Consider the following 23,180-nt stretch of genomic DNA (forward strand, 5'->3'; position numbering starts at 1 on the left):
TGATCTTATCTATGCAAGGTTAGTCACTTGGTAAAGAAATGAATGGAATAAAGCAACATTAGATATCTCCGACTATTGAAGACACTGCATTTCTCTTCCCACCTCTGCGAGCGGATGTCTGGGAGCCTTAGAGAAACTTCCCTACCTGATACCACTCAAACACACCATTTAGGAAACAGATTGTGAAATAGTAAATTAGACAGAAAGCCTTTTGGGGACCAGCAACAGATCAGTGGCTTAATGGGTAGTAAAAATAACACCACCAATAATAGTAACAAATAATACTTAAGTAACGTGAAAAAAAATCCCTATTCCCTATAGAGATTTTGCAGCTCTAGCTCTTAGTTGACTCATTTTGTCTGTGATGCCAGTTGCATACACGTTTGGCTTCTACACTTTTTATATAGGTAGACACTGAGAGATCAGGGCTCCCTCTCATCTCCACCCCCAAATCATTATTTCTCAGAAATAATGTGAGCTTTCAAATAAGAATGAGTGTTGAATACCACCTCGACACAAGACAGTAGACAGTTCAGAGGGGTCCTACTCTAGTTGTTTTTGTTGTGGTGGCCAATTCAGTAAAGGAACAGGCCAAAATGGACAAAGATGTTTTGAGTTCCTTTGCTTGGGCAGGTCAGGCAAAGTCCTGTGGCTTCTGGGACTTAGCTTGCAAGTATATAGATTAAGTTGTTCTAAAAATGTATTCCTCTTTTGACATCCTTGAGAAATGCAACTCGCATTTTTTGTTTGTTTGTTTTATTTATTTAATTCAGAGCTTTATGACTAAAAACGTCAATATTTTATAGTGCCTTCATTTTTTTAGAGGAAAAGATTCAGCCTGATGTAAAGGAATATTTTATATTTTTACCACAATTTATTTAGAAATATTTCTAAACTCATTTAGCAAACTTGTTTAGAAACGTATTTTGAAATAGCAGCATTTTACCTTTTTGTTGCGCTTAGTTTTCGTAACTAAGAGGAAATCATTGAAGAGAAACAGATAAACATCTAGGAATCTTGTGCTTTCTGCGGAAAAAAAGAGAAGCTGAAATGGGGACTTGAAACTGTTAAGTAGAAGAGTTTTCCTTCCTTCCTTCCTTCCTTCCTTCCTTCCTTCCTTCCTTCCTTCCTTCCTTCCTTCCTTCCTTCCTTCCTTCCTTCCTTCCTTCCTTCCTTCCTTCCTTCCTTCTTCTCTCTCTTTCTTTCTTTTTCTCTTTTTTATCAGTTAATTGTTTAGAAAACAAAACCAGGTGGCTATTACAGCACCCCAGGGCCTCCAATCATGTAGGTCACAAAGCTGCCCGCCTCAATGTTGAATTGCTTTATTTATTCCTAAAGCAGAGACTTGATGAGAGGCCAAGCTTCTAACATTAAAGACATTGAATTTATGATGTGTCTCATTTGAATCTAAAATAACTCAGATGATATTTGTAGTGGCTTCAACTAAGCCGAGAGTAAATCCATCAACTGATTGAACTTGCAGCATTTTTGCCCCTTGATTCCTCTGGGTGGTTATTGGCAAAGGCACACATAACCAGAGAAAAGGCATTTTCTCACTGCTATGAACTATGCTATTGTGTCCCTCAAATTTCATATGTTGAAGCCCTAAACCCCTAGTGTGGCTGCATTTGGAGTAAGAAAGTAATTAGGGTAAAATGAGTTAATAAAGCTAGAGCACTGATCCAGTAGAATTAATGTTCTGTTGAGACACCAGATACCCCACTGTCCCCCACCCCTCATCTTGAAGAGAGTGCTCATTAGGAGCTGAATTTGCCATCATCTTGACCTGGGACTTTTCAGTCTCCAGACTGTAAGAGATAAATTTCTGCTGTTTAAGCCAGTCTGTCTGTGATATTTTGTTATGGCGGCCTAGGTTGACAGTCATTAAAACTACTTATTTCTCAAGTTTTAGAATGTGTCTATAAATGTTTAGATATTCTCCATGTGTTTCATATTTACAACCTTTTCTGATATTAGCTTTAATAGTTACTTAAGGCAAAAAGCTTTTCTTCAGTTTTCCCTAAGAAGGGAATAGTAGTAGAAGAGAAACCAAATATTAGAATAAGGCATCTCCTTCCTTATTCTACTCTATCCCTTAGAAATTAGAAAAAAGGGTTAAATGTAAGTGATTTCAGAGGAAAAGGTTTTTAGAGGGGGTTGTGACAAGTGCTTAGAGTAATCGTAGGAAAACTCAGTAATTTTTTTCAGCTTATTCTATTATACATATTGTTCTAGAAGTTCTTTCTTATATGTTTTTACCCCTGGAAGATTTAAAGCAGTCGGTACAACATTTAGGATTCATTTCTATCCCCTCTTATTCTAAGTTTAGAGAAAAGATTTTTTATATATTTGCACAGGGGAGAAATCAGTTATTTTATTCAAATTAAATAGTCCTTGAATAGTTTTTTAAAAATCTTATCAGAAACTTAATTTTTCATAAATCAGGTTGTGGCAAAGACTCCTGGATGTCCCTTGAAAACCATTCTCCCCTTCTCTTGTAGCAATGGAATTCCCAACTTTTAGTGAGGACCCATCCACAGAGAATAGAGACTACATTTTCTTGCTGCCAAGTATGACCAAGGAGCTAAATTCTGACCAATGGAATGTGAGCCAAAGTATGCAACTTCTGAGTCATATTCGTGAAGGGCAGGGCCTAGCTCTCTTGTCCCTGTCTCTCCTTCTCATTGGGTAGAAAGCAAACATATTGGTGAGTCACCTTGGGCCACACAGAAGAAGGCAATACCCTAGATTTGGCTACAAGACAGCAGGAATCTGGATTCCTAATGACTTCATGGAGTGGAGTTGTCATATAGGTTGAGACTTAACAAGAGAGAAATAAGCTATCTTTTTTTAACCTGTCTGTCTCCAGTCACTGAATCTATACGCCAACTGATAAACAGGGCTAGAAATGGTACAACACTAGACCTGTGAACAGCCAGCTCAGCCTGCCATAGCAAAATACCACAGACAGGGTGGCTTAAGCAATAGGAATTTATTTCTCACAGTTCTGGAGCCTGGGAAGTAGGTCAAGGTGCTGGTCGATTTGGTTCCTGATAAGGCCTCTCTTTTTGACTTGCAAATAGCCACCTTCTGGATGTGTTCTCACATGGCAAACAGAGAGAGTGAGCTCTCTGATGTCTGCTCTGATTAGGATACTAATCCTATCAGATCAAGGCTCCAGCCCGAGTCCCTCAGTTTACCTGCATTTCTTCCTTACTCCAAGCATACTCACACTTGACGTTAGGGCTTCAACTTGTGATTTGTGGAGGAACACAATTCAGTCCACAGCAACCTTCAAACCTGTAAAATGTGCTATTACCATCCTCTGCTACTCATGTACGTGTCAGCTCAATGATCATTGTCAAAATGAAATAGTTTTGTTTTCTCTTTCTAATTTCAACTATTTTATTTTGACAAACACGCAGGGAGCACACCTTCTACGTGTTCCAGATGTTATTCTAGATAATGTTCCATACATTATTCTAGAAAGTGATAATTATTTTAGCTACCATTTATTGAAGCCCTAGTTTTCCACCAAGCAATTTATGAAACAAATTATGAAAATGTGTACCTTCTGGGAATGAGAAAGTATACTTATTTGGTTATAAGAGCACAGTTTTTAAGGCTGGAAGAAATTCGGAAACACTGTATGTGTTAGGTATCATCACATCATTTTCATCCTCATTGTCATCATCATTATCAGCAGCAGCAATAACATTTATAAAAGAGAATAAGAGCATTTAAATTTTCCCAAAGTCTACAATTGGTGCTAGATCCCCTGACTTTCGGTTCAATGCTTTTTTCATTTAAAATGATGTCCTGTTTCTTCACTTGATCTTAGCCAAAAGAGCAAGAAGCGAAACGTCCTGTTTCTTCAACACTATCACCCTGCCCCATTAAATCTCCATGCTCATCTCTGAGTCCAGTCTCATGACTTTGCACTTGACTTGATACCATGTAGACTACATCATATGGAGTCTCCATCTCTGATGGAATTTGACTAATACAGCTCATGCCATTAAACAAGTGCCTGGTGTTGGTGACATTACGTAGTTCATCTCCATGCTACCACATTTGACTGTACAAGAAGCATTTTCTGGAAAAGTTGAGTCTGCTTGTAAAGAGCCTTTCTTAGGTGAGCTTCCAATCCACACATCTATGACAGTCACTTTGAACCCATGCGATGCATGAATTCACATCTGACATAGCCTTTCACCCACAAGGAGATGCCTCTCCAGCTTCCATGTGGGTTCTTATTATGCCCAAACCTGAACCCTAAAATTGACTCCCTGACCCCACTCCCTCTACCACCCATGACATTATCAACAAAACTTTCAGATACATAGATTAGAACAGTTTTTTATACTCATTTCCTCTTCATCCACTTTATCGATCATAAAGTCCTTCTGGTTTTGCCTTTGCAATATCTCCCGTATCCTTTTCCATCATGCCCATTTCTAATGTTTTAGGAGAAGCTGGTGCATCTCACAGTATTGGGAGGTAGGGAGGAAGCGGGAAGGCGTGAACCAAAGTCTCACATAATTTCAGGTGAGGCTAGTTTTGGAGGTAAAGATAGATGCTGGAACACAGATTATGTTTTGTTTTATTACTTTGATTTGTTCTTGTCATAAAATATAATTACTTTGAAGTTGTAAATAACATTAAAGAAAAGTTAAAATTGTTATCTTTTCAAATGAAAGTGGGGGGTGGGTGAACAACAGGTTAAAAATGGTAGAGCAACAGACAGGCCCAGAGTCTTCTCACTTCATACTGTTCACCACTGAACTTCCAGTTTCACCACTGATCTCTCTGCTTTGGTCTCCTCTATGCCATTTTGAAGACTGCTTATTAACAACGCTTTCTTCAACACCCTTTTAACCGATCACTTCCCTGTCTGAGAGCTCAATGACTTCTGCTTGCCTGCAGTTTCCTGGCTGGGTCCTTCTGTTTGGTTTCCAAGGCAGTTGCTCTGATTCTGGAAGCCAGCTGGACCAACGCAGCCTGGCTCCAGCTGGTACTCTGTCATTCACCCACCAGGTGAACTTGGGCATGATACAGAACCTCCCTGAACCCCAAATCTCTCACCTGTAACAAGGGATTAAAAGCAACTTCTCTATTTAACTTACTGGAAAGAGACAACGTATGAAAAAGCCCTTGGATATAAAACACTGGACATGTCTATCTTCCTTGTTTAACAGCTGCCAGGGGGTTTTACGTCCTAACCTGACATCCAGACTACCTCTAAAATAGAGCAGAGTTTCAATATACACGTATTAAGGGATTATTTCCCAGCCCCTCCCCACCAGATATCACATCACCACTGTTACGCAACCTCCCATCCCACAGGACTTCACACTCAGTAGGTACCTGGTCAAGATTTTGTGCAGAAATGAATAAATAAATGATTCTAAATCTTATTTCAGCCAGGCAGCCTTTCTGGTCATCATGATATTTATTGAGCGTGAACTTTGTGTCAATCATTCTTTTGAGTGCTTATACATCTGTTGGTTCATTTAATCCTCACAATAAAGAAAGGTAAACTGAAGCACAGGAGATCACTGTAAATGGCCCAAGGTTGTACAGGCAGAAAAGGCTGAGCAGGGAGTGAGCCAGGCAGTCAGCCCCAGGGGCTTGGCTTCCTATGTACTCTGCTAGAAACTAAGCTTCTGCAGGGACTTCTGTCTCCAAGACTTCTCTGGCTCTGCTCTTTATCTGAATGACCTCCCTCCTGTCCTTCCACTGACCTCATCCTTCCTGCCCCTCCAAGCCCACCTCCAGTCCCACGGACTGCACGAAGCCTCTCAGGGCACTCCAGCCTCAAGGACTCTCTTCTTTTCTGAACTTATCCTGCAGGTCTGGTAATAAGGCAGAGCTTCCCAACTAGAGGGAAAGAATTATACAGAATGCGTTTTTATATCTTCCAATGGCACCTACCTAGCACAACTTGTACTATATTATAGATTCTCCATAAACATGTGAGAGCTTGATTGTCTGGCTCATTGGAGGAGTACAACGGTTGTGATGATAACACCTGCCATTGACTGAGAGTTTACTAGATCCCAGACTGTGAGCTAAGTTGCTCTTGTTTGTTGTTTTAACAATCCTATGGAATAATTACAGTTATCCCATTGCAGAGAGAAAACAGAGGGCACCTAGCTAGCTGTGTTGCGAAGTCTTCATTCAAGCCTGAGTCTGTATGGCTCCATAGGGTGCTCTCTGATTCACACCCTCCATCACCTGGAACATAGGCAAACACAATTCCTCCTGCTCTTCAATTACTGGCAGTCAAACAAGATACAAGGCGGCACAGATGCTGGGTTTTTAAAGGAAGCAGTTATTTACCTGCCAGAGTTAATTTTCCTTCATAGAGAAGGTGTCTGTTGGTTGGTGACAAGATGTTTTCTGCTGTGTGTTCTTTAAAAATGTGTTTCAAACACTTGTAAAACAAGGGAGAAAATAAAAGAGATGTTGTTAGTGATCGGAAGAGAACATGTTTAAAAAGCTGGGGCAATCAACTCCATCTAGAAAGTTCATGACATTTGGAAATGCCGGCAGACGGACATGGGAACGGGAAACAATGAAAAAACCTCTCAGAAGGACCATCATAAGAATGGCACAGCGACCTCAGCCTCCCCGCACACAATGCCCTACAGATGAAGACTTTACTTCCTGTTCTGGAAACTAGATTTATTCTTCAAGTGGACAGATGGGGACATCTAAAATGATTGTATTTCTATCTGAATGCCCAAATTGCAGAAATGGACAGAAGTCCTAATTGATTTTTTTTTTTTTTTTTGTACCTCTGGAATGAAAAACCTTTTATCTCTATCCCAAAGCGGTGGCCACACTATAATCTCCTGTAGATATCTAAATTTTTGGAAATTGTCCAGCCATTTCACTTTTCCTTCAAGGTCCCCTGAAAGACAAGACATAGTCAGTCTTTTTAGGTGCATGTGACATTGCATATAAATTTTAACCAAGGTCCACAGGAATCATTTAGAAGCACTGGCCGCCCCTGGAGCCAGACCATATATTAAGTTCGTTTCACATATTGCTTGCTGTTCATGCGTCTTAGAAAACTCACTAATTTGAAATCAGCCTCTTGCAGAGAAAAATGAAGCTTAGCTAATTTAATTCAGTAGGTTGAAAGTATATTGTGTATTCTTATTTCAAGAATACTAATAAAATCCTTGGTAGTTTTCTCTTATTTCCTAGACCACACAGCCTGTAATTAGAGGAAGAAAAAAAATCAGACTAACAAGGACAGACATATGTTTTTGTCCCAATCGTAAAAGTATATTTTCACTTCATGATCATGGTGATTATTTCTTTTTTAGTAGGAACTCAATTTCTCTTTGGAAGGTTTATATTCATTTTCCAATGTTTTCTAATAACATGTTGCTATTGAGGGTTTGAAATGTTTTTTGAAGACATGCAGGGCAAGTAAAAGACCTGCAGAATCACATTGTTAGCAGACCTCTTCAGAATTCACCATCTTTAAGATAATAGACTTAAATGGAGGCCACACAGGTCTCTTCCCTCAACAACAGAATCCATCTTTCACTGAGAAATCTCCAGAGGTGCTGCGTTATCTTTCCTCACAAACTCATCTAAATGAGTCATAATCCTTTTTTTTTTTTTTTTTTTTTTTTTTTTTGAGACGGAGTCTCGCTCTGTCGCCCAGGCTGGAGTGCAGTGGCCAGATCTCAGCTCACTGCAAGCTCCGCCTCCCGGGTTCACGCCATTCTCCTGCCTCAACCTCCCAAGTAGCTGGGACTACAGGCGCCCGCCACCTCGCCCGGCTAGTTTTTTGTACTTTTTAGTAGAGACGGGGTTTCACCGTATTAACCAGGATGGTCTCTATCTCCTGACCTCGTGATCCGCCCGTCTCGGCCTCCCAAAGTGCTGGGATTACAGGCTTGAGCCACCGCGCCCGGCCAATAATCCTTAAGATTACTTCTAAAGCTTAAAGAAGTCATCTTTAAGAGACTCTTTGTCTTACTCGCTTGATAAACTTAATTCCAGCTCTTCAGGTAATTTTAGAATCTGAATAAAAAATTTAAAAACAGAAGAAAAACCCAATTAAACAGTCATTTTACCTTTTTTTTTTTTTTTAAAGCACCTGTTCCAGGCAGTATCATTTTACTTTTAAATTTGTAAAAGAAAAAACAATTATGTACAGCTGAATATTACCAATTTGAATTGTTCCCTTTTGATGCCCATCGGGAAACCTTGGTTTATGGGCATAAATCATGAACTTCTTTATGTGAATTTCAATTATACAGAGTTACACAAATAAACTTAAGTCATCATAGGGCCTGCTCAGTTCCCATCCTCAAATTTCAGTTCTAAAGATTGCAGTTGGCAGTAGTTTCACATTGACCTTGGCTTTTGGTGATCTGAGAAATGATGAATGGTAATTTATCCTCTGGACACATTTTCCATGGTGTTTACTCCCATTTGCTTTGTGTGTGGGGTCAGTTTGGCTGTTAAAAACAAAGTGCCTTCAGTTATCTGGGAAGTAGAACTTTTCCTGCCTGAACTCACTTCTGAAACACTTGGAGACAGAGCCACATCCTGTGTAAACTTGGTGCTAGAGTTCTCATAGTGTTCGCCAGGATGTGACTGGAGCCCATTGTTCTGTGCGTATTTGATTTACAATGCACTCACACTTGAACCCACATTTCCAAGAGCCATGACCTCAAATCAATGGAATTGCCTCCTAAGATGGAAGCCTAGAGGGTTTCCAGGAGTCACAAGGCCACAATTCTTCAATTAAGCTCACTTATCTCAGGGACTTACGGATGGACTTTTCCACCTTTTCCTTGATGGAGTAGATCATGATTTTCTCAGCAGAGTCCATGCTCCTTTTCCAGATATTCTTCAGCAACAATGGATATCGAGTGAGCCTCTGAAGTGGGGCCACTAGTAGCTCAGGCAGGTGGAGCCGTCTGCATTGTTCATTTTGCTCACACCACTGGGGAAGGTAAAAGTAGCCACATCAGAATGATCTACCTCACCCATTGAGCCACTAAGAAGCCTGGATATGAGAGGTTCTTGGAGATTTTACTCAGTAACTGCAGGCCGTACTTGTGAGTGTGCTGGGACAGTTTATAAGCCACAAATTAAATCCCCTAAAAAGTGCATGTTCCATTAGCGGTAGTGATAAGATGTAATAATAGATGTGTTCCAGCCTTGTTTACCCTTCTCATTTGAGAGTGAATTTACTTTTGCCCATTAGCCTTTCTTCCCAAGCCCTCAGGGGAGATTTCTGGTTTCACCAGCTTTGTTCCCATCCTTGTTGTGATGCAGTTAGGAGAACTGAGAATTGAGACTGGAGAGGCAGGAGGGCAAAGGAAGGATTCTTGCTTGTTGGGTCAATTCCTTGACTCCCCTTAGCTGAGGAGGATCAAGGTAGTGATAAAAAACGAAGAAAAAAGAAAAGAGAAGTTGAAGAGGCTTAGTTGATCTAGAACAAAAAGGGGAGAGGAGAGAGGTAGAGATGTGGACAATTTTCAATAGGGAGAGTTTGGAGTTGGGATTTGGAAGAAGAGGCAGTTCTAGGGTATGCCAGCACTGGGGAAGACAAGAAATTTTAGTAATTTAGTTTAGTAAGTATTGCCATGGGTTATACATTGGGGTTCCATAAATGGTGTTTGAGAAACCTCAGTAAACATGAGAATAGCTTTTACATTTGTTTTATCTGCTGTGCTATTTCTTTGAATGTGAGCTTCCTTGAACTAAGGGGCTCTGACTTTAATGAAGGTGGCAAATGAGGCATGGAGGTGGTCACTGGCCAGCATGCAGATGGGTACATCAGGAAGGAGTAGAGGGGGTGCTGTGTTCTATTCCTCTTCTCTTACCCTGTCCACTCACACCAAATTGACCCTGAGTTCAGTGATAAAGGGATTAATATCAACCGAATGTTTGCTTTCCTTCAAATCCACGTAATATTACTTTTAATGCCAAAAACTGCAATTACTTTTGCACCAACCTAATAAAATCCTAACCTTCAATGGGGTGGTATTAGGAGGTGGGGCTGTTGGGAGGTGATTAGGCCATGAGCATGAAGCCCTCTTGAATGGGATTAGTGTCCCTATAAAAGGGGTCCTGGAGAGCTCTCTAGCTCTCTTTCCACCATGTGAGGCTACAACAAGAAGACAGCTGTCTGCAACCCAGGAGAGGGTCATCACTAGCCCCTAACCATTCTGGCACCAGGAGACTTTCAGCCTCCAGAATTGTGAGCAACAAATTCCTGTTGATTATAAGCCACCCAATCTATGGTGTGTTGTTCTAGCAGCCTGAATTGACTACAACAGGGATCCCGCCCTTACACTAAATATTTCTCCTGCTGCAGGCTGTTGCCTCATTTCTTTTCCACCTTCCATTCTCCTTTCATTCTCCAGGTTAAATCCTTTGCAGTGTGACCCAGATCCTTCAGGGCCATCCTCTGGTGGGCCAGGCACACTGCAGGAGACTCCTGCTGCATCCCCAGAGACACCTTCAAGTCCACGTGTCAGCCCTTGCATTTTGAAGATCTAGGTACAATTGGCTCAACTCCCAACCAATCCAATGGCCTGTGGAGGTCCAAACTCCTCCCCTAGATATTTACCAACTCAGGGGACTGAGATTCTAATGGCTTCCTCTGGCCCCTGAACTCTTGTTTCCATGTACACTGTTTCTTTCCTGAACAGCATGGAACAAATGTATCCTTTTGGTTTCCTATGTGAGTTTCTGCTGTAAACCCCCTCATGACATGTTTTGTGAGTGTGCATATTTATTTTACTGAAGATTTTGGGTTGTGAAGAGGGGTCAAATACACAGCCCACTAGCCCCTACTATTTTGCTGGCTCCATTCTCTTCTTTGGAAAGAGAGAGCTCTTTCTCTCTTCCTCCTTAAACCCTCCCTTTATCTCCTAGCCTCCTGCCTAGCAATTTGCATTTGTCTTTCATAGCTTGACCTCGTCCTTGGTGGGGTGAGGTGGAGTCTCACTCTCCTTCCACACTATCAGCCTTTTTTTTTTTTTTTTTTTTTTTTAGGGAGATGGGGAACAGAGTCTTGCTCTGTCACCCAGGCTGAAGTGCAGTGGTATGATCACAGCTCACTGCGGCCTCGACCTCTCACCTCAGCAGTCAAGCAGTCCTCCCACCTAAGCCTCTCACATAGCTGGCACCACAGGTACAGGCCACCACACGTGGCTAATTTTTAAATTTTTTGTAGAGACTGGATCTCACTATGTTGCCCAGGCTGGTCTCAAATTCCTGAGTTCCAGCAATCTGCGCACCTCCCAAAGTGCTGGGATTACAGGTGTGAGCCATAGTACCTGGCTTAGCTGGATGTTTTGGAAAACATCCTGAGCTCTTCATCATGGGGATGCTGCCAAATTCAGTCTTCTTGGCCGGGTGTGGTAGGTCACGCTTGTAATCCCAGCACTTTGGGAGGCCGAGGCAGGAGGATCACTTGAGGTCAAGAGTTCAATACCAGCCTGGCCAACATGGTGAAACCCCGTTTCTACTAAAAATACAAAAAAAAAAAAAAAAAAGAAAAAAATAGGAGTGGTGGTGCACACCTGTAATCCCAGCTACACAGGAGGCTGAGGTGGGAGAATCACCTGAACCTGGTAGGCAGAGGTTGCAGTGAGCCAAGATAGCACCACTGCACTCCAGGCTGGGCAACAGAGCAAGACTCTGCCTCTAATTCAATCTTCTCCTTTCCCCTACGTACAGATGGCTGGCCATGAGAGTGAGCTCATGGTGCATGGTGAACGGAGCTCTAGGAGCTGGGCTCTGAGGACCACCTTCTCTCTCTGGGCCTCCGATTTCTCTTTTTAGACAAATTAGGCAATGTGCTGAAAGATATGGTCATTCTAGGGCAGAGGTAGGATTTGAATTCAGACCTGTCTGAACATGATGTTCAATCTCCTACAATGCTCTGTTGTAAACAACATTATTGTAGAACTTAAGCCTGTGTTATGGGCTGCCTGAAATTGACCTATAAATGCAGTGGGGTAAATTTACCCTTAAGGCCAAGCTTTATGAATGTATGTACTTTATCCTGGTGCACATTAATGGGATTAGAATTCTTCAACTGTTTTAGTTTTATTTATTTATTTATTTATTTATTTATTTAGACTCTGTCCGTCTGACTCTGTCACCCAGGCTAAGTGCAGTGGTGCAATCATGACTGACTGCAACCTCAGACTCCAGTCTGGCTAGATGGCTCTTGGCTAGATGATCTTCAAGTTCTCCTCCAGCTCCAAATGACTGTGTTTCTCATTGAGGTTGGCAGGGATGGGGACAGAAGCAAGCACGACAGATGAAGAAAGGCTGGGAGTGGAGGGGAGCAGGGCTGTGCTTTAGCAGCTGATTTCCATGTTGACTCAGGGACAGCATCGTTCCAATGATACCTTTGAGTCCTGGACCTCTTGGGTGCCTGGGAATCCTTGTAACTGATTTCTCAGCAGCAGTAGGCCCCTGCCGTCCCAAAACCTCACCGCCCCAGGCCACTGCCCCAAATTGCCCTGCTGTGGGAAACAATTGTGGCTGCCAGCATGCACTGGTATTCAGGGTCAAAGTGAAAACACTAAACTCCTCCAGATAAAAACTGGCAAGAAGCATCTGTGGTAAATAATTTAGACAAGGATCCAGGCAGGGATGTTGGAAGCGTTTGTGTTTCAGGAAACTTCAGAAGAGAGAAAAATAATGGCTTGACATTATAAAAGTGAAGCTGTAAGTTTTCCTTTCATCTCTCTATTGACTTCATTTTTCAGGTCCGTTAGGGAAGGCAAATAACACTTCATCGAGAGAGATTGGACATAAAAGGCCTTTTTTATTGATGAGTCTAGATCAATGGATGCTACTTTTGCTTTATAATAAATATCCAATGTGCTTAGGGGAACTGTGAAAAGATTCAAGGGCCCCAGATGAAAATATGTCCCATCACTTGAGTGTGGGAGGTTGAGGCTGCAGTGAGCCATGATGGTACCACTGCATTCCAGCCTGGGTGACAGAATGAGACCCTGTTCCAAAAAATAAATAAAATAAAATAAAATAAAAAGTCCTAATAAATCTGTCTTAATGGGATGCAGCATTAGGATGGGGCAACCAGAATTCTTGGAACCTCGGGAAATTTACTTACCCTTTCTAAAATTTATCAGTAAAATGTAGATAACAAGAGTAACTACCTCATTGGGATGGCGAGAGGTTTTAATGAGATAATCCACACAAAGTGCTTAAAACAGAGCGTGGCACATCTCAAACACTCAGTCCATAGCAGCTAGAGTTCTTAGCCATTGTTAGTTGCGTCACACGAAGAGACTTGGTATGAAGTTCCCAGTTTCTTCCTCTGCATTATTTTGTTTCTAAAATAGTAAGCAGGAGGATCGCTTGAGCTTAGGAGTCTGAGATAAGCTGGGCAACATAGCGAGATCCAATATCTATAAAAATTTAGAAAATTTGCCAGGCATGGTGGCATGTGTGTGTAGTCTCAGCTACATGGGAGGCTGAGGTGTGAGGGTCACCTGAGCCCAGGAGTCTGAAGCTGCAGTGAGCTGTGATTGTACCACTGCACTCTAGCCTGGGTGACAGAGTCAGACCTTGTCTCAATAAATAAATAAATAAGTAAATAAATTAAAAAACAAACAGTAGGAAGAATTCTAATCCCATTAATGTGCACCAGGATAAAATACATACATTCATAAAGCTTAGCCTCATGTGGTATGGAGGGTTTAGAGGTCATTTATCACTGCATTTACAGGTCAGTTTCAGGCAGCCCATCACATGGCATAGGTTTACATTCTCCAAGAACGTTGTTTTCCAACAGAACATTGTAGGAGATTCAACACTGGGTTCAGACAGGTCTGAATTCAAATCCTACCTCTGCCCTAGAACAACCATACCTTTCAGCATGTTGCCTAATTTGTCTAAACTCCTGGAAAATGGGGACAATATCAAATTCTGCAGTTAGTGTGTAGACAAGAAGATGAGGGATGACCAGCATGTAGCACAGTGTCTAGGCCATAGCAAGGGCTCAAACACTAGTCACCATGAGTATCTGTGAGTCTCTCCCTGACCTCTCACCTTTGTTTCATGAGGCTAATAGTTCCACGGTCATGGGAAATAGCCCCAAGGAACTGGAAATAGTTCTGAGATGAAGAGCACTGGATTTTTTGCCTGAAAATCTTTCTATGGTTCTTTCTTTGCCACCTATTGGCTATGTGGCCTTGCAAATGTCATCTAACCTCTCTGAGACTTGGGGACACAAAGGAACAATGTAATCAACTTTACAGGTTTGTGTTCAGAATTAAGAGATGTTTGAGAAAGTGTCTGGTAAAGTATTATGCATTGTAAAAGCGTCACGTGGTCTGGGTGTGGTGTCTCACGCCTGTAATCCCAGCACTGTGGGAGGCTGAGGCAGTTGGATCACTTGAGGTCAGGAGTTCGAGACCAGCCTGGCCAACATAGAGAAACCCCATCTCTACCGAAAATACAGAAAATTTGCCAGGCATGGTGGCAGACACCTGTAGCTCCAGCTACTCGGGAGGCTGAGGCAAGAGAATCACTTGAGTTTGCAGTGAATCACTGGAGTTTGCAGTGAGCTGAGATTGTGCCACTGCACTCCAGTCTAGGTGACACAGCAAAATTCTGTCTCAAAAAAAAGCATCATGTGTTATAACAGCACTGTATTCTCTACCTACTACCTTTCCCAAAATATCTTTGGATGCCACATACATTTTTATTCATACACAATTTTACATATGTATGGGGCACATATGATATTTTGATATATGTGTACAATGTACACATCAGGGTATTTAGGATATCCTTAACCACATTTATTAACATCATTTCTTCATGTTGACAACATTTTAAATCTTCTAGCTATTTTGAAACACACAATAAATTATTGTTGTCAACTATAGTCACCCCAGTGGGTTATCAGGCACTAGAACTTATTCCTTCTATAACTGTATGTTTGCACCCATTAACCAACCTCTCTTTACCCCTTCTCCCCACTTTCCAGACTCTGGTAACCATCATCCTACTCTCTATCTCCATGCAACTAACATTTTTTAGCTCCCACATATGAATCAGAACATGCAATATCTGTCTTTCTGTGCCTGACTTATTTCACTTAATGACCTCCAGTTTCATCCGTAAATGACAAGATTTCATTCTTTTTTCTGGTTGAATAATATTCCATTGCATATATATATATATAATATTTTCTTTATCTAATCATCTGTTGATGAACACTAGATTGATTCTATGTCTTGGCTATTGTGAATAGTGCTGTAATAAGCATGGGGGAGTAGGTATCCCTTTGATACACTGATTTCTTTCTTTTGGCTGAGCACCTAGTGGTGGGATTGCTGGATCGATGGTAGTTTTATTTTTAGTTTTCTGAGAAACCTCCATTTTGTTTGCTATAACAACTGCGCTAATTTACATACCCACCAACAGTGTACAAAAGTTCCCTTTTCTCTGTATCCTTGCCAGCATCTGTTATTTTATTTTATCTTTTTAAATAGTAGCCATTTTAACTGGGGTAAGATGATATCTCATTGTGGTTTTCATTTGCATTTCCTTGATGATTAGTGATGTTGAGATATTTTTCTTTTTTCAACCTGTTGGCTATTTGTATGTTTCATTTTGGGAAATGTCAGTTCAGATTCTTTTCTCACTTTGTAATGGGATTTATTTTTTTGATCTTCGAACTCCTTGTATATTCTAGGTATTAGTTCCCTGTCAAATGAATAGTTTGCAAATATTTTCTCCCATTCTGCAGATTGCCTCTTTACTCTGTTGTTTCCTCTGCCGTGCAGGAGCCGTTTGGTTTAATACCGTCCCATTTGTCTATTTTTGTTTTTGTTGCCTATGCTTTTGAAGTCTTAGCCCTAAAATATTTGTGTAGACCAATGTCCTCTAGTCCTTCTTTTATGTTTTCTTCCACCAGTTTTATAGTTTCAGGCCTTATAATTCATTTGTATTTGATTTTTAGATATGGTGAGAGATGGGGTCTACTTTCATTCTTCTGCATGGAGATACTCAGTTTTCCGAGCACTATTTACTCAAGACAGTGTTGTTTCTCCAATGTATGTTTTTGGTGCCTTTGTCAAAAATCATTTGGCTTTGAATACATGTATATAGGATTTTCCAAAGTTATTTGAAAACAATAATTGGACCTTGTTAAATTAATCTCTTCCTCAGCTTGGAAGGGAGAGAAAGGAACCTGGATTCTCCCAGTTTGGGGGCCTACCTAAGAGTCTAATCCATCAGCTTCTAGGGGAAACATTCACAAAATGATTATTCATGCATTTGGAAATCTAATGAGCTATCAGTTTTCAGTTTGGGTAGCAAATGAAACATTAAAGGTCCGAAGCTACAAAAATATGGCCAAGTCCCTTCCCTAAGATTATTCCCCTTTTCTCATCCTTGGCACACCCAGGCTTCCTGGCATATCAAGGCCGTGGCAGAAGCCCACTGATTCACAGCTGAGTCATTGGGAACCATGGGAGCCTTTCCTCCCAAGCCTCTGAGGTCATGCTCTGGCAGGGGCTTCTTGCAGCTGCAGGGAAGAGCTGATTTTCTGGAAAGGCTTGGACCATTTTCTCTGTATGATCCAAAAGGGCTCTGGCACAGGACTGAAAAGGTCCAGCTCAGACTAAAGAAATATCAAGGCAGGGACCAACAGAATTAGGGAAGTCAGGGGAAATTGGTTTTAGGCTTGGCTACTAGAAAATGCTGAAGGCCCCCGGCAGAAATTTCTTTTAATGCTGTGGGACCCAGAGCTGCCATATTAGCGCAATTCCGGAGGCAACATTGACATTGTGCTTTATACTCTAATCAAGGGGGCAGCACGGATGTAGAATACAGTGTAAATGACGCCGCAAGTTTCTGTCCTGGAACTAACTCCTGCAAGAGGCAAACTTCTAAGTCACAAAGCTCAGGTTCTTACTATAGTTTCTCCTTACAATGTACCAGTTTCTACCGCAAATAAAATAATGAACAAAGAAAACATTTTTAAGCCCCAGCCAAAATCTCAGGAGGGATATTAGATAACATAATGTTTCCAGATGTGCACCATTTAATATTCCTAAGTGTGCAGTGGACAATGTATTTATGAGGAAAGCAGATTTATAGTTAAAACATAGTGTTGATCATTTTGTTTTCTTCTTCCCATTTAATTTAAATACAATCATTCCCAGTACACATGACACCCAAAAAGCACCAGAAAAATTACGAAAGAAAAGAAAACGATACTTTACTTTTAAATAAATTCCAAAGTCATCTCTCTGCCTCAGGCTCTCAAGATAAAAGATAGCAGCTGAATAGTTCAGGCAGTAGGTCTGGTGGCTCTGACAGAGACTCCCTCGGAAATACTGCAAGAAAGGAAGAGCAGAAGGAGGATGAACACAAGTGAAGGAGAGCATTGATCCCTGACAGACTATTTCTCTTCACTTTTATCATTAACTAGGGAAAAGTGGAGGAGGCGCCATGATCAAGCAGGCACTACAGCTGCGTGGAAATACACAGGTAATCTCCAAGTAAACATTATTTTAACAAAATATGGTACTCTCATAATAAACAGCTGACACCTCAATAAATAGTCTTTTTCTCCTTATACTTAAAGAAAATTCTATTTAGGCCGTCTTGATTTAATTCACCCCTTCACTTCTGTTTAAGGTTTCTTCAGGCGCCACATCCTGCAGGACACCCAGTAACAAATATTGCCTTTGATTTGGGTGACCCTGTTGGTTGATGTTAAGTTTGTGTTGATACTCAGTGATTAAAGTAAGGACACTTGACTTTTCATCTGATATGCCTCAAGAATTTCCATGCATTTAATTTTGCTGGCTTCTAAACATGTAGAAATTTTGGACATCTTGGCTGGGCGCAGAGGCTCACGCCTGTAATCCTAGCACTTTGAGAGGCGAGGCAGGCGGATTGTCTGAGCTCAGGAGTTCGAGACTAGCCTGGGAGATACGTTGAAACGCTGTCTCTACTAAAAAATACAAAAAATTAGCTGGGCCTGGCAGCATGTGCCTGTAGTTCCAGCTATTTGGGAGGCTGAGGCAGGAGAATCGCTTGAACCCAGGAGGTGGAAGTAGCAGTGAGCCGAGATCGCACCATTGCATTCCAGCCTGAGTGACAGAGGGAGACTCCATTTCCAATTAAAAGGAAATCTGGGACATCTCTACTCAGCGTACTCTATCTAGTAGCATGCATTTTATCCTACTCAGTCTAATACTTGTCTTCCCTTTTCTTCATTATTTTTATTTAATGTCTTAAACTTGCTATAATGACTACACATTTGTAAGCCACCTAAAACTGTTTTTAGAATAAGGCAATTATATATATATATATTCATACATATAATGGGTAAACTGAGCACACTGAACTACATGCCACCATCTCAGTTAAGCGTCTTTCTTGGGAATGATGGTTATTCTTTTTCTCTTCAGCAATTCTTCTGGCTTGTTACTGGCAGGCACTCTCTTCAGGATTCCATCATAGTGTCTACCATGTTGTTAAGCCTATGTGTCCATTGATAGGTTTATTGATAATATAATGACTCATGGGCTGCATTAAGGAATTTCCAATAGTATCCCAATGTGGTGAACTGGAGAAAGAAAGCACACCTGCTGGTGTTAGAGAAAGCAGACCCAGCCTGAAAAACCACTAACAGAAGTGACAGTAACAAAGCCAGAGATGGTGAAACCTACAAAAATATTTTGTTATAGGACCTTAGAAGACAAAACACTATAGGGAGCAATGTCAAGTTTTGGCTTCAGCAAGAAGTAATTTGAAAGATGATGTGAGTTTATTTTGGAGGGGAATGTTGATAGCTGGGCCTTGAAGAGAACTTGGAGGTAAAGGGAGGGTCTTCTCATGAAGCACTGAGATGCTTGAGAAATGTCAGAACCAGGAGGTAACTGGTTAGAGGCCAAGATTAAGACTCACTAATGGGGCTGCGCGTGGTGACTCGCACGTGTAATCCCAGCACTTTGGGAGACCGAGGCGGGTGGATCATCTGAGGTCAGGAGTTCGAGAGCAGCCTGGCCAACATGATGAAACCCTGTTTCTACTAAGAATACAAAAATTAGCTGGGCATGGTGGCGCACACCTCTGGTCCCAGCTACTCGGGGGGCTGAGGCAGGAGAATTGCTTGAACCTAGGAGGCAGAGGTTGCAGTGAGCCGAGATTGGGCCACCGCACTCCAGCCTGTCCACCCTCCCCTCCAAAAAAAAGAAAAATAGAGTCATTAATGGTCAGGCTTAGATATCCAGTTCTACCACCCATTGGCTCTGTGATCTCAGCCAAATTATCTAACTTCTCTAAGCTTCAGTTTCTATCTCATTGACTTGATAAATACAAAAATTAGCTGGGTGTGGTGGTGCATGCTTTTAATACCAGTTACTTGCGAGGCTGAGGCATGAGAATTGCTTGAACCTGGGAGGCGGAGGTGGCAGTGAGCTGAAGTCGCACTACTGCACTCCAACCTGGGCAACAGAGAGGCTGTCTACAAAAAGTAAATAAAAAAACAACTAAACAACAAACAAAACGTCCAAAGATCTTCTTATTTCAACCCATTTTCAATGTTCACTAAAGGATCTTCCCGCTTATTTTTGCCTTGTTAAAACTCTTCCTTCTTCATGTATCTTCTCAAGTGTCATATCCCCAGGAAGCATTTCCTACCTGTGACTGCCCTACTATGCTTCCCAACTTACAAGGTTTCCTTTGTTGGACACTCATGATATTTATGTTTCTTCTTTTCCCCAGCATTTATCTTACTTTGATTATATAATCATTAGTGTCATTATTGGATTAATTTCTCCCCAACAAGACTTAAAATTTCTTTCTTTCTTTTTTTTTTTTTGAGGCAGAATCTCGCTCTGTCGCCCAGGCTGGAGTGCAGTGGGGAGATCTCAGCTCACTGCAAGCTCTTCCGCCTCCCGGGTTCACGCCATTCTCCTGCCTCAGCCTCCCAAGTAGCTGGGACTACAGGCGCCCGCCACCATGCCCGGCTAATTTTTTGTATTTTTAGTAGAGATGGGGTTTCACTGTGTTAGCCAGGATGATCTCAAATCTCCTGACCTCGTGATCCATCCGCCTCGGGCTCCCAAAGTGTTGGGATTACAGGTGTGAGCCACCGCACCCAGCTGACTTAAAATTCCTTAAAAGCAAGGAGCTTGTTTAATTTTTCACATTATTGTATACAGGGTATTGGCTCCATATATAGCACTTAGTAAGTTCTCAATAAATCTCAATCTGTCTTTTTTTCTTAAAAAGTGAAGTTTAAAAATTCAGATTTTGCTAAATGAAATTAGATTAAAATTAGATTAAAAATCTCAAAGTAAGAAAAGTAGGGGAGGATGTCCAAATGTCTACTCAAGAAATAAATTGCACTTATCAAACCCGGGGCACAGGTTTTCCTCTTTTCTCCTCATTTCACCCACAGAAATATGATCAAGGGTGTTGATGAATTTGAAGGTTTATTCTGTTTCTTTCTGAGAAATTGGTACTTTCGTTAAAACAACTGAATCATGTAATTAGCAGACACTAAACTATTGCCATGAATATTGCTTTAAATTGAAGTAATTTAAAAAACAGACTTGGAAATGGCTTTTCCATGCATGCAGATTTTTGTGTTAATAAAACCTACACAGGAGATGTGACAATGGGAAAACAGAATCTGCAAGTTATTTTTGAAAATGTTGATTGGTAGAGAAAGGGACAGTTCCTTTGTAGGAGGGTGGAGGTAGAACTTTCCCAGGGAGAAGAAAAATCAAGTAGGGTATAAACAACTGTCTTGGGAGGTGGGTAATGCTACTTTATGAAGCTGAGATCTCCCGGAAGGAGTTTACCTTTGTGAGTACGGAAATAAAATCCAGTGATGAGGAAATATCAGAAGCGTCTACATAGTCCTTGATGATGCCAAAGAGACTGTTCACAAAACCAAGGCTTGTCTAGGGACAGAGAGAAAGAAAGCAAAAGTAGGCACACACCCAGGGTTAAGGAATAAACATTTGTTGAACTTCAAGTATCATTCTTACACGTTTCCCATTTCAAATTTATCTCCTAGCAAAATTCAAAGATTTATTTCCTCCACTCTCCAATACACATTTTCTTATAAGTATTTCTTATAAATAAATTCTTGTTGTTGTCTCTCTTTCTTTCCTTTTAAGAGGAAAAATATTATTTGTTTATAATGTATGTGAGAAGAGGACATTCAGTTGAAAATAACCATTTATGAAGATGATGGAGATCTTAGGAATGTGTTTACTTTTTAAAATAGCCATGGAAAAATGACAAATAAAGGGTAACTAATATCTACAATTTATGGGAAAGGCATCAATGGATATTTCAACTTCTTTCTTATTAACCTGAAGTCCTGACTAGGAATGGAATATGGAGATATATTATGGAATACAAGCCATAAGAACAGACCAAGTATGAATTTTCGAGATCTTCTAGTGAATGTTAAAACATGACTACTAAAATCTTCCTACTTGGCTCACCTGAGTTAACTCCTCCAGGTTTGCAAAAAGTCTCCATAAATCCACATCTAGGAGATATTCATGAGTTTGCAGATATTTTAGTGTATTCATAAAGATCTTTGAAATAAAAAATATATGCACATTAATTTCTATTTTTTAATTTTGAAACATACCTTTTGCAAGAACATTAAACATAAACCTCCTGGGTATAACTTTACAAAACAATGGAGAAATCAGCACTCTCAAGGTTTAAATGCTATACTCAAGACAAATGATCACATTTAAGCTTCACAGAACATATTGGAAATGAGCTTTTCAGTATGAAAGTTGTGGTTGCTTAAGTCAATTCTAACAACATTCCTATTGAACAGAATCTGTCCAAATGGGCTTCCTCTGCTTCTAGTGCCAAAGAAATCCCAAAGGTTCCCTTCTTGCCAACACTACTAACTTGAGAGCAAAACGATATTCATGGTGTGTTCTCATATGCTTTCTTCTGCAAAAGACCCAAATATACTTTACTTTCAGGGAATTAAAAGTAGAGATTTAGTGAGTTAATCTCTGATAACTGGTAAAATGTTTCAGTTGTTTAGAGGCATTAAACATGGATGAAACCATTAAGGGAGTTTTTATGTTATTTTTACTTAATCTGATGATTTCACAAACTGGAGAACTACACAGCAAGTCAAAAAATAAAAATAAAAAAAAAGAAGTACAATCCTCACTTACAGCTAGCTTGCCCTTCATTCTATAAACTGAAGAGAGAGCAGTTTATTGAAAAAGAAATACTTTGCGTACATAAGACGGGAAGCATTCAAAGGGACAAAAGGACAAATTATTTCAAGAATGTTAGGGGTTAAAAGACTGGGCTTTAGATAGGTAACCTTCTCCAATTCCCATTCCTGTATTATTTCATTAGTGTAGCAAGTGGTTCTTGAACTTGTGTCAGAATCACCTGGCAGCTTTGTTACACCAGAGCTTGCTGGACCCCACCCTCATCTATGATGGGGTCTGAGAACGCGCATTTCCAGCAAGTCCCTAAGGGATTCTGATGCTGCTGGTCTAGAGGCCACCTGTCGAGAACCACTTAGACCTTTCAAAATCCATGGAGTATTGGTTGTCTGGAAATCTGTCAATATCCAAGCATTTAAAACATGATTGTAAGAAACAGAACTCATTACTACAGATAGATTGGGACAATTTGGAAGAAATACTACTATTGTTATAAGATTCTTTGCTTTACAGAAATTTTGCATTTAAAAAAAAATGCTGAGTCCTCCAGTATATTTATTATATGAGTCACAAATTTTTAACTCATAAGCGCTTTTGGAAAACATATTGATTGTGTAAAAGGAAGGTACATATATTCTTTAAATACACTGAGGTATTTGACAGTGAGCTCAAATTGGCCTTTTCTTAAACAGGAAATGTTATTTTGAAAAGCTTGGACAGTTTACAGTGGGACAGAAAGTTCTGTGGTTCCTTAGGACAAGGAAGGTGGCATAGCTCAGGGGCTTAGTTCTCTGCAGTGAACATTTATCATTACCACCCCCTGCAATACTCCTCTTCCCTAAAAACAGGCTGGTTTTCACCCATGTCTACTCTTCCCCAGGTGGCACATGTGCCATGTGGCAAGCTGATCTCACTCCCAAAGTTGGGTCTTGACTGCCTTAAGCCAATTGG

At 40.7% G+C, this 23,180-nt stretch overlaps 1 protein-coding gene across 4 annotated transcripts in view; it reads right to left on the bottom strand.

The window, feature by feature from the left end:
• LOC105483721 (pleckstrin homology and RhoGEF domain containing G7) overlaps positions 1-23,180 on the bottom strand; it is a 75,195-nt gene that overhangs the window by 10,064 nt on the left and 41,951 nt on the right. For 2 of the 4 annotated variants that reach the window (XM_071071316.1, XM_071071315.1), the window contains exons 8-14: positions 21,522-21,617; positions 20,868-20,969; positions 17,268-17,381; positions 8,803-8,977; positions 6,801-6,916; positions 6,343-6,436; positions 947-1,026 (exon numbers count right to left, since the gene is read on the bottom strand). In XM_071071316.1, the coding sequence (XP_070927417.1) occupies positions 947-1,026; positions 6,343-6,436; positions 6,801-6,916; positions 8,803-8,977; positions 17,268-17,381; positions 20,868-20,969; positions 21,522-21,617 (777 nt within the window). The remainder of the gene's footprint in view (positions 1-946; positions 1,027-6,342; positions 6,437-6,800; positions 6,917-8,802; positions 8,978-17,267; positions 17,382-20,867; positions 20,970-21,521; positions 21,618-23,180) is intronic. The other 2 variants (XM_071071318.1, XM_071071317.1) reach the window with 2 other exon arrangements.

The sequence above is a fragment of the Macaca nemestrina genome, chromosome 10 (genome assembly GCF_043159975.1).
Source record: "Macaca nemestrina isolate mMacNem1 chromosome 10, mMacNem.hap1, whole genome shotgun sequence".
NCBI classification, from domain to species: Eukaryota; Metazoa; Chordata; class Mammalia; order Primates; family Cercopithecidae; genus Macaca; species Macaca nemestrina.